The following is a 15456-nucleotide window of genomic DNA, read 5'->3' as shown; positions in this document are numbered from 1 at the left end:
ACTTGATGTTTGATCCCCGTATGCAGAATATATAGGCGAATCCGTCCGCAATGGCACAAAAAGGCTATTTTATTTATAGGAAGAAGCACTATATACATTGTGCAGCATCCTGTACCTCTGCATGATAGACCCCTCAAGATTCATCTCTACAAAATTGCTCAAAGATTGTCTGGAGAGTTCTCCAGCGGAGCTTGGATACAGGAGCCTACATTCCTATCTACGCAACTAACGCTTTCATAAAGTACATCACTCCGCGTAATGAAAGCTTGCGCTTGCAACTCGCTACAATTTTTATATCTTCTTGTCTTAACCTCCTGAAGAAACAAAGATATCGCCCTGTCTGTATATCTCTTTAGGAATCCAGACTTTTGAGAGCGTGGTGCTGTAGCCGCCTGGAACGACGTGTGAGGAGTTGAACGTACGTGCTGTAGACTATCAGGGGATGAAAGAATCCTTTCTTCAATAGCCTTGAAAAAAAAAAAAAAAAATGATAATGTTTGGCTCAAACGGGCAAACGACGGCCCCTTAAAAGACCTTAACTATGTTTCCCAAAAAAATTCCACACGATTATTTGTTGGGATGTGAAGCTTAACCAAGTTGAGTTGTTTTGTTTTACTTATTCATTCATTGACGGTTTCGGGTTTCTAGGAAATATGCCGTGGAGATGCCTATTTCCTACATATATAGTCGGATGCGTCCCGCAAGAAATTGTGATGGAATTGCACCCAGCTATATTTGTGTGTAATACGTCAATAAGCAGATGAAATCATTGATTCATCCTATGAAAAAATGGCGGTTTTGCAAAGTTTATTTTATCCACGCCTTGAAATTTTGATTCAATTGACAAGAAAAATAGCTATGAATCCGTAGTATGAAATAACAAAGAACAATAAAACAAAGCACGAAAAAGAAACGCTTAATACTTCTTCCCCTCTCTCAGCACATCAGCATACTCGTCCAGTGGACTTCTGATTAGCTTCGTCTCCTTCCACAGGTTCGGGGTGAGGAAGCCGTAAGTGTTCGCAACGGCAACGAAGGTGGCTTTGAGGGTATTTTCGAGGGTTTTGGTGGAGCCGGAGGAGGAGGTATAGATATCTTGGACACCGGCAAGCTGAAGAAGGCGCTTGACGGCGGGGGAGGCGACAAGGCCGGTACCGCGAGGGGCGGGAATCAACTATTTTATATGAGTAACTTCTTATAGGTGTATGACGTATTTTACCCCAAAATTTGACGTGATCCAAGATATGGAAAACATACCCGAACAGTGACGGAACCACACTTTCCGCTCTCCTTTGTAGGGAGCGAGTGAGGCTCACCGAGGTTGGAGCCCCAGTATCCTCTGCGGACGGGAAGTACGGAGAGCTTCGCAATGATGATGGCGGCGCGGATGGCAGTGGCTACTTCTTTCGAAGTCTTGATCCCGAGGCCAACATGGCCTTCCGAGTCGCCAATGACGACGATGGCCTTGAATCGTGTACGTTGACCAGCACGGGTCTGCTTCTGGACTGGTTTGATCTATACATGCACATCATTGGATTAGCTCCTAATCCATTGAAAACCCTTTTACCTCCGCATAATCCAAATCTCTCTTCCTAGCCGTATGCATATATTGAATATCTTCCCTAGAGTTAATATAGTAATGGATATGTTTACCTTCATAACCTCATCCTTCAGCTTGGGCAGGAAGAAATCGACGATCTGATATTCCTTGATAGGCAGGGAATGCAGGTAGATCTGCTCCATGCTGCTAATCTTTCCGGCCTTAACGAGACGACCGAGCTTGGTGACAGGCTGCCATTCCTTCTCGTCGCTTTTGGGTCCGCGACGACCACGACGTCCACGGCCTCGCTCACCAGCACGGTCGCCGCGCGAACCGAAACCTCCACGGGCAGCACCACGGGGAGCATCAGCCATGATTGGTGAAATGAAGCTGGATCTTCGACCGAACAAACGGAAGAATTGGAAGGATGGCGTGAGTTAGTGGTGGTGGGGAAGTGGATTGTCGTTGGTCTCGTCGTCGTCGTCGTCGTCGTCGTCTTCTTCGTCTTCGTTCTCTTCTCCTCGCAAAAAGCTGTTGAGGAGAAGCGAGAGGTGTGACGCTGAGTCAGCTCCACTAAGCGAGGGGGAAGAGCTCGAGAAAGCCCTATACCCTAAGCCCTAAGCCCTAAACAGAGCTGTTTTTGGATGCTAATCGTGGTAATAAATTGTTGGGCACTAATTGTGGCCAAGACCTCACCCACGTTGCCCCTTTGGGTGGGTCCCACCCAAACGATATTTTCATCGCAATGATATTTTCTCAACTATTTTGTACTACCTATGTGGGAAAAGTCTCAATAACCCTGTCTATCTATAGTAAAAAGCTCATTATCTACATCCTCAGTACCTTCTTCATCTGAATGATTTAAAATATTGACAATTAGAGTTTGTTCAGCTGTCTGTGTGCCTGGCATTTGTGCAGCTGCTGCAAGCTCTTGTTGTATTCAATTGATGAATTTCTATATATTTTCTGCTTTACACTTTGCAATTTGATTTTTGACATTTTTAATAATCATCATTTCTTCTATATTAATCTGTCTTTGTGATCTTTTTTCTTTTTGACATTGATGAGCTGTAAGAAGTTGATTGAGATTTCATTTATATTAGGTTTTCTTTATAAAGAGGTCGGCTATTCCCATTTAGGATTAATGTACGCCACCCAACCCGACGTGGGAAATGTGGTAAGTGCGTGCTGCCAGGGAAGAACGCATTGGTATTAGTACACTGCACTTAAGCCGAAGGCTGCTATAACCTATCAAAATAAAATAAAATATGTTGTTGTACGCCAAACTAACTAGTGTCCTTCTCAATTGATGATGTCATGGAAGTTACACTGGCTAAAAGTGCCAAGCCCTGAGGGGAAAGAAAATATGTTGGTTGGAGGGATTTGTGGTGGGCTTGGTGGCAGATGAGTCATCCTTTGCAGGACTCTGGTGTGCAGATTTTGAGGGGCAGAATATTCAATTTCCTCTGTTGGATGATAAATTCACAATCCTTTGGTAAACCACCAGCCTATCTCACATTATCCGACTGAAATGGCTCTTTTCACAGGGTTTTTAGGCCCTGAAGCAAAAATCCATCGAGCAGAATTGGAGAAACAGCTGTTGCGTGGTAGCGTCAAATATGGACTGGACGCTGCTGGTAACCGAAGATATGTTGGGCTTGATGGACTCACCAGACTGTTGCTAGAAAGCATAGGCTTAGAGGTACGCCAGCGCATTCTACAAAAGATATCGTAACTAACAAATACATAGGCTAACCATGACTTGGCAACATGGCGAATCTCAACGTCCAAATTCTTCAAACCTCTACAGAAGCAAATATACATCATTCCGATTCGTATCATATCAGGAGAACCATGTGTTATCCAGGGCGAGATTAAAAGCCTTTTGGTCCCTGGCCAATACGTAAGGTTGGAGGATGGTATCGATATTCAGCCAGAACTAGAACCAGAACTGGAATGTGTCTTTGCATCATTCGAGTCGCCAAAGGAGCTCACTCCATGTCCAACCACCAACCCGCATAATTCTGCATCCTATTGAAAGGATCGAAATCGATGGCATGGTTCACATTGTTCAAGGATATGGGAATTTGGTTGAATGGGTTAAAGTTGTCCGCGGTTTGCATATTTATCTCCCTTGTGTTTTGTGAAACTCTCTGGTTACCCGGGACGGCTCCCACATTGTTGGCTTGCCCACCTGCAGAGGGTTGAACTGCCAGACTATGTAACGGCGCGAAAGGATTGAACGCATTATCGTACACATCCATGCGAACACGGGAGAGAGTGTGTGCAGTCCATGGTGTGGATGTTAAGGAGTTCATGTTTTCAAATCCACTTGCTGCATTGTTATTGTTATTCGACTGTCTTTCCATATTTCCATTCACAGCTCGCCGAAGCTCCGAAATTGCGGGGAAGGAGGACGGATTTACTAGAGCGCAGAGTTCATTCGACGAAGGTTCTATTTGGATGTTAGTTAGCTATTTAAAATGCGAGTTCCTCAATGTCAAACCTTTAGTGTAAGATACATTGTTAGCGACATTTGCCAGAATGTCGAGAGATGCCGACTGTGGGTACGATGCATTGTTGTTGATTTCTGTATCATCGGCCCTCGAGTCCACTGGTACGGGTGGTTCAGGTTGGCGGCTATAAGACGGCCCTCAGCAATTAGGACTTAGCAGAGTTCCTATGATAACTCACCTTTTTCTCCCTCCCTTCGTCGGTTTCTTTGAAATGCCGCCTCTTCTCCCGTCTTTTCTCTTTTGAGATGCTAACACCTTCTTCCCCCCGGGCTGCCGCGGTTGTGGTTCTGGTAAAAATCAGCAAATGATAAAAATGCAATCTCGCTTGTGGGGGGTTGTACCGTAAAATCGCACATGTAGCTGGCGAATGGGAGATACAATTTTCTCAATCTTTGCTAGTAGGTGGTCAACCACTGTCTTTATAACTTCATGAGCATTCCTTTTTTTATTGGCATTCACAGGATTCTTCTACCGGTACTCCGTGTCTGGGACCGTCCATTTCCTCTCAGCCTTTTTTGGAACATTCTTCTTGCGTAGCTCCTCGATCGTAGCGGAAAAGATGGTCCCCGTGGATGGTAGATGCACCTCATATCTGACAACTACCTTTCAGTAACGAACGTCTATTTGCAATCACAAAGTAGACTTACGTTGTATGACCAACATCAGGGATATAAACCATAGCGCCATAACCGCCCAAATCATTAGATATGGAGTTGTACTTCCCTCCTCCCCGAACCATCTGTGGCCACTTCCCACAAATCTGGGAATGGAAGCTAGCTGAGATCAAGCCGGATCGTAAGAGCTGTTCGGGAAGGTCCGCAGGAGCGTCATATAAGCTATCAAAATCGCCACCGTATAATGTTGACGTCCGTCGATTGACCCACGGTATTCACCAGGCTGATGAAGAAGTCCAAAGGAGCTGTACCTTGTTGAGGAGAGCTGCGCCATGAAATAAAGGAGTCAGGGTCGTCGTCCCAAATCCAGACTGTTGTCTTCACAGCTATGTCAATATCACTTTCGTCCGCTGGGTAGCCAGTAATTGCCTTGTAGGCACGATTTGTTTTGTTAAGGATGCGATTTTTCCACGCCTTGGGAACTTTACCCCAGAATTGCATAATAACTTCAATAAGCTATAACAGAATTAGCCTGGTGTCACTAAGAGAAGCATGGAACATTTGGAAAACCTCTTCGTTATCGCATTGCAACTCATCGTGAAGTTCCACCTCATCCGCCAGCCTTCAAAGTTCTGTACTGATTTCATTCCCCATCGTGTTGGACGAACGAAGTGAGGTTGGAGGAATATCCATCCTTCCAATTTGTCTGTGGAGACCAGTCCTATGGACACTATTCCAGATTTGTCGACTATTATTTACATGTAAACTGTGGGATGGTTGATCTTCTCATTGTGCGATCGCTAGCTAACTATATATAGGGGTAATCACGTGCGGTGGAGGGCCGCCTGGGCAACTAGTGCCCAACATAAACAAGTGCACCTGGCTTGTGGCTATTAGTCATTCGACTAGTGAAGCCACAAATTCTCTAGCCCATACAAATTCACTTTTAGCATATGACGTCTCATCAGTCAGAGCCGTGGTGGGTTCTCGTGGGTTTAGTAGTTTTGGTTAGTAGGCTGTCTTGAAGGCGCTTCTTCAAGTGTTCAGCATCCTATCTTCGGCAGCTGAAGCGCGTCTACCGTGTCTGGCACGAGGTGGTTGGTGTGGGTTAGATCGGGAGGAGTGGGTGATTGGTGTTCATCTACATGATCATGCGGCGTCGAGTCGGCCCGTGGCGATTGCAAATCGTATGGAGGCCCGCACTGCTTCTAAATTTGGGGTCCAGCTTTGGTCATCTGAAGGCGATTTTCCTCCTAGGAAGAAGGATATGTTGCTTAGGTGGGTGTTGGTACATTGCAGCATTTCCGTCCGATGTGCTGTCCACTTCTGACACCGAAAGAGGAAGTGCTCCACGGTTTCTCTTGTTTGTCCACATGCACACTGATCTGTCTGCGCAGCATTGATTCGGTAGAGATACCCATTCAAACTAGCACGCCAACGAGGCGTTAAAGGAGTGGCCAGGGTTATCGGGCGCAGCGCTATCACCAGCATTACCGACATGCGTGATGGTCTGACCTTCGACAACTGCTACGCCTTTCGAAGCGCGGCTCCCAGCACAACTTCCTCCTTTACACAGTCTCATTCACATAACCCTCTGTCGCGATCATTCACCCAGCTCCGCGGGCTGGGTATCAGTGAAAAGTCGTCGACCAGAAAGCGCAGATCCCCTGATACCGGAACGCAGCCGTCCAAACGATCACGCTCCAGCAGCCAGCGGTCGAGGAAAGACCAACAGGAGAAGGAGCTAAGCTTTGAGGTCGAGTCGGTCCAGAAACCGAGCCTCTTTGACAAGAATGGCGAAGAACCCTTCGATAATCGTATCTTCCGTTGCCTGGTGGTCTCACCCGGTGGACGGCCGATTTACAAGTACCAATCTCCCGCAGAACTGCTCACGGCACTTCGTGACGCAATCAAGGCGCATCGATCCCTTTATCTTGACCGAAAGATCTTGCACAGGGATATCTCAGAGATTAACATAATAATAACCGATCCGGAGAAGGCAGACGGTAATTTGGGCATGCTGATTGACCTGGATCTTGGGAAAGAAATCGGTACTCGAAGCGGTGCACGCCACCAGACTGGTACGATGGAGTTCATGGCAATTGATGTGCTGCTTAATGTTGACCATACTTATCGGCATGATCTTGAGTCATCTTTCTACGTTCTTATCTGGCAATGTGGCCGCCATGGGTGGAGATTCTCTGGAAACCCAAGGGACCAACCGAAAGACAGTCTGTTGACAAAGTGGTACACTGGCACCTTTAGGGATATTGCAAGAATTAAACGGAGTGACATGGGCGTCGATGGGTTTGAGGATATCCTGGAAGACTTTCCGCCTTCTTTCGAATTTGCCAAACCGCTCTGCAGGGAATTGAGGCGAATCTTGTTTCCCTACAGGGACGGCCTCTTTACGGGAACCCCCACAGATCCAGAGGTGCTGTATGGGCCAATCATCCAAGCATTCGACAAGGCTATTGACGATATTAAATCTATGGAGGAATAGGTGGTAAAGGTCGTGCTTTGTAGATCTTATCTGGTTCAACCGGCTTTGTTTGATTCTTGAAATCGGTATTAAAGCCTTAACATTTAATGTACATAGAAAGTTCAACCCCCATCTTTTGATGTGGTAATCTCGGGTTCTCCTGATAAAAAAATCTGCAGAAGTGTTCAAGATGCCAAAGAAAAGATGTAAATAGATTTTTAGATAGTTGATACTCTTGGTTAGAACTGGTTTCCATGCTTATTAACTGATCTAATTTAACTAGTTAGTTATGCTAACTCTGGTAAGTAAGGTCCATGCGTAGCATGGCCGAATCACATCCATTTCCCGTCATTTTTGCTGTTATCTTCTGGGCCGTTCACCAACACACAACGATAGGTATCACAGCCACCAGTACATGCCTCGTGACTTCGTCTCATTTTTCCTCAATCGTGGGGTCGCAGATGCAACTTATAGTTTGCCTACGATTGGTCCATCTTTAGGCCAGTCCACCAGCATCGCTGCTACAGGGCGCTTAATGTCCGCCTGGGAACTTCTGCTTGACCAGTCTGGTGCCTGAGTTGCAGGGGACCAATTGTAATCTATGTGCAAGCACTTTTACAACTCAAAGCAAGAACAGCCAAACTTATACAACTTTAAAGAAGCAAGCAATCGTGATGAAGGAAGTTGTTGATTCGCTCTTACAAGATGCTAGGAAGGCGACTCTTGTTGAGCCTTAATCGGTGCGAAATGAAGTAGTTGGATATTTTCAGAAATTTGAATACAAACTTTATGGTGACTGACAGACTCCATTGCACAACCGAATTATCCCTCTGTTGATGATAGGCAAAATTAGAACTACGAAGGTAGAAGGAATGAACTACCAATAACGAGAAGATGCAGAAGCAGACCCATTACCATCCCTTGTTACATCAGAACTTCCACAGCCATTCCGCAATTCTCCAACCCTTTTGACGTCCAGCACAGCAATGTTCCTTGAACGTTCACGGTAGACGCCACCGATCTTGACCCAGGTCCTGTGCAGCAAGCATGCCGAGATACCACAGAGCTAGCATGACCGTGAGACGCGGCTGAGCTGCTGTCCCAAGACTGTCCCAGGAAATTGGCGTCGAAAGCTCTAGGCTGCCGTTGCCATCTAGTCTTCGTATAGCGACCAGTTCAATATCTGTAAGAACAAAGCCATACCGGGATCCGTGTTGCTTCATATAATGGTTCACCTGGCTGAGAACTTGACGAAATTCGTTTCGGTCATGGGCTGTACCAGTTGCCATCGCCATGCTCCACTTCCAGCTTGGCTTCACATCTCCAGGGGCTCTGTTAGGCCCACTGCCGAAAGATGCAGCAACACAGTATGCTAGATCAGGTGTGAACCCGCCTGGAGTCGAAGCTGCCTCACCAACATCAAATGAAAGGGGGGTAAGCCCATTTAGCTGGTTGACCGCTTGTAGTTGGTTGAAACCTGTTCGAAGAGCACGACGAATTCGTGTCGTTAACATATCTGAAATGCGGTGCCGAAGAGGATTCTCTGAGTTTGGTTGCGGCGGAGACACAGGGAAAGGATCCGGTGGAAGCATAGTTGTCATTAGATGGGCTTGGTACCGCTGACGAAAAGTAGCAAGGGTAAAGTTGATCCATACTCCAACAGAGTGAATATCGCTGGCTCGGTAAGAAGTGCTTGTGGTATTAGGTCCAGGATTTGGGGGTGGGAGGGTAGGTATAGCAGGCGGGGCGTTCTGCAGGTATGCCATCAAAGAAATCGGGTTTGCCATTCGGAATGAAAACATATGCCTTTAATTAATGAAAAAAATTGTATAAATAACCGGCGTGGATTATGTATTTCAACTTTAATACCAGCAGATTCAACAGCTGAACTCTAGACTTCCCCTTGTAGCAGTCGAGCCTTTTTATATTTGAATTTCAATTCGCATAGTCTGTATCTTAGCTTATTGTCCATCTTTTTCAGATTCCTATATTTGCCATTGGGCGGCTAATAATTGGTAAGGAAACTCTCAATTGTTAGATTTACATGGCTTGTGAACATAGCGGAAAGTGACATGTGTAGCAAATCTGTCATGCTGGTGAAAAAGCGGCGCTAAATGGGGGCAGTTTCCACTTGCATATCCTGGCTTGCGATTGAGCGAATCGATGAGCGGCAGATATGGCATGTCACTCTACCCAAGAATAGCGCATTTAAGCGCCGTTGTTTCGCCAAGGTTTCCGTTGTGTCTAATGATGTTTCGAGGTGTAAGCGCGAAGTTAACTGCGAAGTTAACTGTGCCAAGCGCTACTCACTACCATTAGTGAGTGCGCCACAGCGTACGGAAAACCACACCGTACAAAAAATATTATGAATATAGCAATCTTCAAAAATTAATTAATAACCACCACCCGGTCTATCTATAATATAAAGATCATCTATATGCTCATTAGAAGATGTAGAATCCACTGTAGATTAAAATTCAATAAATTTATCTTGTTGTGATTGAATGACAATTGATTTTATAAGCTTGATTCCAACTGCTTAAAGAGTTTTATTGAACTCTTTTGATTCATCAGCTCTATATATTGCAATTTTGTGATTTGTGTTCTTTATAGTGAGAACTTCTTCTATTTGCATCTGTTTGTGGAAGGATTTGACAATCTAATGTCTATTTATATAATAATGAGCAATTAGTTCACACTTTCAATGCACATTCAATTCCATTTTGAATCATACTATTTGTGAAGATCTTATTCAAATGCTTAATTAACTCAGATGTAAGAGTATTATTCACATCTTGTAAAGCTTTTTCTATTGGTTTAATTTAATGATGTAGTTTTGCAATTATATTCAGAAATATTAATTGTGAAGATGCAGTTGACAGTTGATCTGCAAAAGATGAAATAAATTGAAAACATTTATTATTATCATCATCATAAACAATAAGACTTGAACTGTCATTAAGAATAAGAGATTTCAATTGATTAAGTATTACATCTTGATTAAGTAAATAGATTCCATAGTTTGTGAAGCCAGTTTTAATTATAGCAGATTTGAACATTTACAATCAGATGCTTTTCAGATTGACAAGGAATTGTCTTTTATCATATTGCTCATATCTGTAGCAGACAATCTTGTTAACTGCTTTTATATGATAATGCTTATATTATTGAAAAGACACACCATCAAAAGGTTGTAAAATATGATTTGTATGAAATGGAAATTCAAATACAATGATTTTGTGAAGATTGCAATAATGAAGGAATTCATCTGTAAAATGAGATTCATAATTATCGAGAAATAATAATCAATGACTGCTCATTTGATGCTTTGTTGTAATCTCATTAAACTATTTGAGCCATTCAAACACAATCTCATCATTGATGAAGCCAGTGTCAGATGTGGTTATAATATAATTATTCAGTAAATTTGACTGTGTATATCAATCTTCTAAATAAATCTTTGATTTCATTATAATCAGTGTATTCAATATTGTGTCATTTGTACTGACACATTTCACCACTGTTATTAATCTGTGAGAATATGAAGATTGTATGACAGAATCCATGTCTTGAAAGATGATTAGAACTCATTGTTCACATTCTTCTTTTTTTTGAAATTCAATCTCATCAAAGTTGTAGATATCACATCTGAAGAAATGATATTAATTGAGAACAGACTCATATCAATCAAATCAGTTGATGATGAAGTTTATATTTTCATTAAACATTCATTTTGAATTTATTGACTTCTACTTCACCCTTTCATAGTCATTTGACAGATGTTTGACAAATTAATATGCTCACATCTTGCTCATAATGAGAGGAGGAGTTTCAGGATCTGTATGATGCTGCTTAAGCATTTAATTCACAGCAGCTTCAATATGCTCAATTGTGAGTGGGTAAAAATTAACATTCATCTGATGAATCCACATCTTAATAGCCTTCTCCTGGCTGTCATTCAACACTCGATTGAGTGGAACCCTCATAGTCCTCGATTTCTTGCCATTAAGCCTTTCATACACGATTGCATATGGAACTTTGAATTCTTGTGACAGGGATGTGATTTTTAATGTTGGATTCTTTCTAAATGTGTCAATGGCATTTTGCAATTGCTCTTCAGTGTAATTGGAAGATTTAGGCATGATGGCAATGATTAATGAATATTTAAGAATGAAGATTGTCTGTACGGTGTGGTTTTCCGTACGCTGTGGCGCACTCACTAATGGTAGTGAGTAGCGCTTGGCACAGTTATTAGCCAACCAATTTTTGCGGCGTGGAACATCTCAGTCTCCACAATCCACCCCTGTGTCAGACACAGAGGCTACCAGGCCACCGTGCCGCGACCACCTAAACAATAGAGGAATCACTTGAGCAATCCTTTCCTGCGGCATTGTTTTCCTCCATCGGTGCATGGCAAAGCTGTTACTCTGCGTTGACCCATTTGGGTTTGCTTCTTAATCGATATTCAAACCTCGCAATGGAGTTTACAGATGTCGATGTGACCGAGATCATCTTCCAGGAGCGGCTAGCGAAACGGGACTATTGCATGGTATTCTTGGTGGTTATCAGAGGCAAGGCCTGTGTCATGAAAGTGGTGGGTTAGACTCCCTCTGGCTTGACTCTCCTGCAGATGTATTTTCTGATGCTTTCCATAGCACCATGGTCAAGGCCCTAAACAGCCATGGGACTCACAGATCCGTGAAACGAATATCTTTATCTGCGAATCGACAGCGTACCGACGCTTGACACACGCTGGAGTCTGCGCCCGGGGTATAACTCCTCAGTTCTACGGAACGATTGAAAATATTGATCCGACACGGTCCCTACCACATCTTAAGGAATTTGTCAAAGATGAATATCCGCCCACAGCTATCCTCTTAGAGTACATTCCGAAAATGAAAGAGCTGAATTGGACCAATTACAATGAAAGGAGGATGCAAAAATTTGTTGATGGGCTGAACACAATCCATGACGCACTAGTCTATCACGATGATGTTCATCCCAGGAATATGATGATTGTGGAAGGGGATCCAGAAAGGGCAATTTGGATAGATTTTGACAGGGCACAGACATTTGATGGAGAGCTTACAGAGAGGCAGAAGGAATGGATTGTGTTTGAGAAGGAGCTTATGGCTGAGATGGCTGATTTTATGGTCTGTATCCTCTGCTCCCCGGACAGTTATGCCCACTTTTTAACTAATCCTGTTGGATTTCTGGGACTACAGAAACACGACTTTGTCAAGGGGAAATTCGACAAAACACGTCAGTACTATCGGTGACCTAAAACCTAAGGACGACAAAGGAAGGTGGACCTGATCGCGGGTGTTGCTTCATGTGAAATAAATTGACTAGACCCATGTGTAGATACTCATATGATTTCGGGAGGGCGTTTCCGGGAATGCACTAGACGAAGACCCCTTCTGGTTAAGAAGATGGTGGCTAATCTCTCACACACCCCCTCCAATACCGAAAATTCCCCAAAGAATAAGAAAACTTCCGGAGTCCCAAAAGTACCTGTGGTTTCTCAACAGCGACAAAACTGATGATGGTGCAGAAGACTCATCTCAACCTTCCATGGTGGCCCGGTGGATGATGTATCTATGGAGCTGGACAGTCTCATTGCAATTGTACTAGATGCACTTTTAATTACTTATTCCGGACCGAAGGTCAAGAGCTATCTCTTCCCCCAGCAAAACAGTAAGAAGTTTCGATATTGCCTTTCGACAGATTTCATCCCGAGGATCAGCCGAGACATCATACGTTTGCTCCGCCTCCTGAAGCGGGTCTCGCAGCCGATTTAGCGAGTCGTTAAAAGGATGCTTTGCGATGATATCGTAATCGTAGTGCGAAAGCTCAGCCATATGTGGGCGTTATCTACACGATTGGTGAGGAATGATAGAGCTGCCTAATTCAACCTGCTCCGGAGCTGATGCCACGTATAACTATGGGTGACAGTAGAAAGACTGCGTAGTGGCCGTAAATTCCGATAAAGCCAAGATCTCATCCTTCCCAGTCATCCATTACTAATGACGTACATAGCAGTGCATGAGAAGAAATATTTAAACAGGGGATGCGACGCAGTTCTTGTATCACCCTAGCGCTTCTATCCGCCGTAGAACCCAAAATTACGGTATTTCGGTAATATATACCTACTTTTTTAAGCCCTTTGCGGGTCGTCGGCGGGTTTTGGCGAGGTCTAGGACCAAATAGATATCTTCGTAGCATTCTGAAATTACCGCCAATGTTTCATGAACGTTTCCAACCAATGATTGGCTCTCAGTAACTAGATTGGGGGCTGCGTGGCATGGATGTCCCCAGAATAATTTGTATGTGTCATGGCTTGACACGCAGATAACCCAGAATCTGATAAATTGGACATAAAAATGTCAGACTGATGACCATGAGCACGAAACCAGGTTCTCTCGCAGCTCAATTTTTATATGAAGCAGCATCGCGCCCGATATGGTTATATTATTACAAACCCAATAAAACGCAGGCATGTTTGTTGGGAACCAGTCTTGTTGTGCCTGCAGATGGAAACACCGATTTTGACCGGATCTTCTCTTACGTTTTGACATCTACAATGCTGAATCATTGTGTTGCATCAAACAATACATTACAACACTACTGTTAACAATAACTGCATGCATCCGATTACTCACAATTAAACAACTTCCCGATCTTGTTACTCTCCTTCAGAATCCGGCGGGCCCCTTTGAGGTCAACTCCCATGTCCTTCTGAACCAACATCTCCAGCAGTTCGGGCACCAAGACCTCCTGGGCATACACAACGGTACCATACTTTGAGACAAGGGCATCGATCCCGGCCAGGGAGTCGATGTCACGTGCAAAATGACGCACGACATGCTCCGAGCTGGGAGTGAAGGTGTTTCTTGATGAGTCCGCGGTATGTGGATGGGGCACACTCACAGAATCCCATGGCCTCTAAGGCCATAGTAACCAGTCCTGTGCAGGACATTCTGAGAGAGGACCTTCCTGCCATGCTTCTGTACTTTCTTGTGCAACACACTCTTGTAGCGGGAGCGGTATCTGGGATCATTAAGAATCCAGCGCAGGCGAGGATGGAATTGAGTCAACCGATCATCAAGACAGTCCCACGCAATGAAGGGATAGCGATGTCGGGACCACTCACATCGTGCAGTCTCCTTCTGATGGTTCTCGCAGAACCGCAGCTGCTCCCCGACCGGCATGCAATTGTTGGGGGCATTGAACGCACCGGAAGCCTCCACCTCAACCACAGAATTGCACACCGGGCACATGGCGGTCACTGTTGAGGACAGAGATGGGGTGCAGGGCTCCGCCTTCGGCGTTGCTGGGTCTCGGGTTTGGGGTTGTCTGCCGGGATAGCGATGTGAAGTTTCCAGGGGCGTTGGCGGCTTCGATGTAGGCAGGGGCTCACCGGCTGACCCACTAACTAGTAGGTTCGCAAGGAGAGGAGAGCATCAGTACCCATTGCAAAACGTCTTCTAAGTATGATTCTCAAGCTCACCTCGTATGTAGCTTGGGAGCTACATACAGGAATCGGTGGGCGCGCTTACATTTCCCCTCCTGCCTCCACTCGTCCGTGGCGGGGATTGCTTGCATATTCTGAAGTGTTGTGTACCATCGCTGCCGCAAGGAGCCGAGTTGTCTCTGTGGAAACCGCTCCTTGATCTCCGGCCAAGAGAAGCCGTCCGTCTTCAGAGCCACTAGGCAGCCGTCCTCCTCTCGCGTCCAGCGACGTCTTTTCCCATCCGGATCATCGACCGCCCGCTCGCCGTAAGCTCTTTCGGTTTCGGCGGCGGTCATCATTGAACAGTCTGTGACCATCTCGAAAACGACTTGGGCCACCGCAGATGAAAGCATCAGAGCTTCCCCTCGAGCCAACAGAATGGGGCAACTGGGCGGCTCGGCATCGCTAGAAGATTGTGAGCAGAAGTGCGTGTCCGGCCATCAATCTGTGTTCCAGGGGGTTGTGGAACGGTCCTTCACAGCCGTCATTCGCACCCTGCTGTCTTCCCGTTTGACATCTTCACAACCTGAAGCGGCTGCTCTTGGGATCTGAGACCGAGGACGGCGCGATACAGCAGCGGATGGCTGTGTGGAAAGCCTGCGCCGCGTCGGTGGCGGCTTCGATGGATCATCCTCTTCGCTGCTCGCACGGTAGTCATCATCCGTCTACCTGGCAACCGCGAAGCGATCTGATTCCAGGTTGCAAGAAGTTGGTCAGAGAATTCCACGCAGAATGGAAGAACAAGCGGCCGTCGTTGACAACTCTGGCAGGCTATAGGCATTTCAAGCAGA

General features: G+C 45.1%; 8 protein-coding genes across 8 annotated transcripts; 3 read left to right on the top strand and 5 right to left on the bottom strand.

Moving 5' to 3' along the window:
• Window positions 1–916: 916 nt before the first annotated feature.
• HCAG_07961 (40S ribosomal protein S2) lies at window positions 917–1914 on the bottom strand (the record flags this gene model as incomplete). Its single annotated transcript, XM_001536802.1, has 3 exons — window positions 917–1174; window positions 1258–1515; window positions 1654–1914. 3 exons carry the CDS (start codon window positions 1912–1914, stop codon window positions 917–919), a joined length of 777 nt encoding a protein of 258 aa, XP_001536852.1.
• A 770-nt stretch (window positions 1915–2684) lies between these two features.
• On the top strand, window positions 2685–3578 carry HCAG_07960 (predicted protein; the record flags this gene model as incomplete). Its single annotated transcript, XM_001536801.1, has 4 exons — window positions 2685–2717; window positions 2865–2928; window positions 3097–3242; window positions 3291–3578. The coding sequence occupies 4 exons, from the start codon at window positions 2685–2687 to the stop codon at window positions 3576–3578; spliced, it is 531 nt and encodes a 176-aa protein (XP_001536851.1).
• Window positions 3579–3965: 387 nt separating this feature from the next.
• On the bottom strand, window positions 3966–5317 carry HCAG_07959 (predicted protein; the record flags this gene model as incomplete). The annotated part of the gene is made up of 6 exons (XM_001536800.1): window positions 3966–3995; window positions 4235–4343; window positions 4529–4648; window positions 4704–4858; window positions 4941–5186; window positions 5309–5317. 6 exons carry the CDS (start codon window positions 5315–5317, stop codon window positions 3966–3968), a joined length of 669 nt encoding a protein of 222 aa, XP_001536850.1.
• Window positions 5318–5821: 504 nt separating this feature from the next.
• Window positions 5822–7173, top strand: HCAG_07958 (predicted protein; the record flags this gene model as incomplete). The annotated part of the gene is made up of 2 exons (XM_001536799.1): window positions 5822–5857; window positions 6082–7173. 2 exons carry the CDS (start codon window positions 5822–5824, stop codon window positions 7171–7173), a joined length of 1128 nt encoding a protein of 375 aa, XP_001536849.1.
• Window positions 7174–8153: 980 nt separating this feature from the next.
• Window positions 8154–8939, bottom strand: HCAG_07957 (predicted protein; the record flags this gene model as incomplete). The annotated part of the gene is made up of 1 exon (XM_001536798.1): window positions 8154–8939. The coding sequence occupies one exon, from the start codon at window positions 8937–8939 to the stop codon at window positions 8154–8156; it is 786 nt and encodes a 261-aa protein (XP_001536848.1).
• Window positions 8940–11012: 2073 nt separating this feature from the next.
• Window positions 11013–11294, bottom strand: HCAG_07956 (predicted protein; the record flags this gene model as incomplete). The annotated part of the gene is made up of 1 exon (XM_001536797.1): window positions 11013–11294. The coding sequence occupies one exon, from the start codon at window positions 11292–11294 to the stop codon at window positions 11013–11015; it is 282 nt and encodes a 93-aa protein (XP_001536847.1).
• Window positions 11295–11629: 335 nt separating this feature from the next.
• On the top strand, window positions 11630–12431 carry HCAG_07955 (predicted protein; the record flags this gene model as incomplete). Its single annotated transcript, XM_001536796.1, has 3 exons — window positions 11630–11746; window positions 11808–12305; window positions 12378–12431. The coding sequence occupies 3 exons, from the start codon at window positions 11630–11632 to the stop codon at window positions 12429–12431; spliced, it is 669 nt and encodes a 222-aa protein (XP_001536846.1).
• Window positions 12432–13435: 1004 nt separating this feature from the next.
• Window positions 13436–15323, bottom strand: HCAG_07954 (predicted protein; the record flags this gene model as incomplete). Its single annotated transcript, XM_001536795.1, has 5 exons — window positions 13436–13515; window positions 13815–14026; window positions 14083–14583; window positions 14690–15070; window positions 15160–15323. The coding sequence occupies 5 exons, from the start codon at window positions 15321–15323 to the stop codon at window positions 13436–13438; spliced, it is 1338 nt and encodes a 445-aa protein (XP_001536845.1).
• Window positions 15324–15456: the final 133 nt, after the last annotated feature.

Source organism: Histoplasma capsulatum, genomic scaffold (assembly GCF_000149585.1).
Source record: "Histoplasma capsulatum NAm1 scaffold_10 genomic scaffold, whole genome shotgun sequence".
Taxonomy (NCBI): domain Eukaryota; kingdom Fungi; phylum Ascomycota; class Eurotiomycetes; order Onygenales; family Ajellomycetaceae; genus Histoplasma; species Histoplasma mississippiense.
The sequence above is the reverse complement of the archived record's forward strand: the minus strand, read 5'-3'. Positions and strand labels throughout refer to the sequence as shown.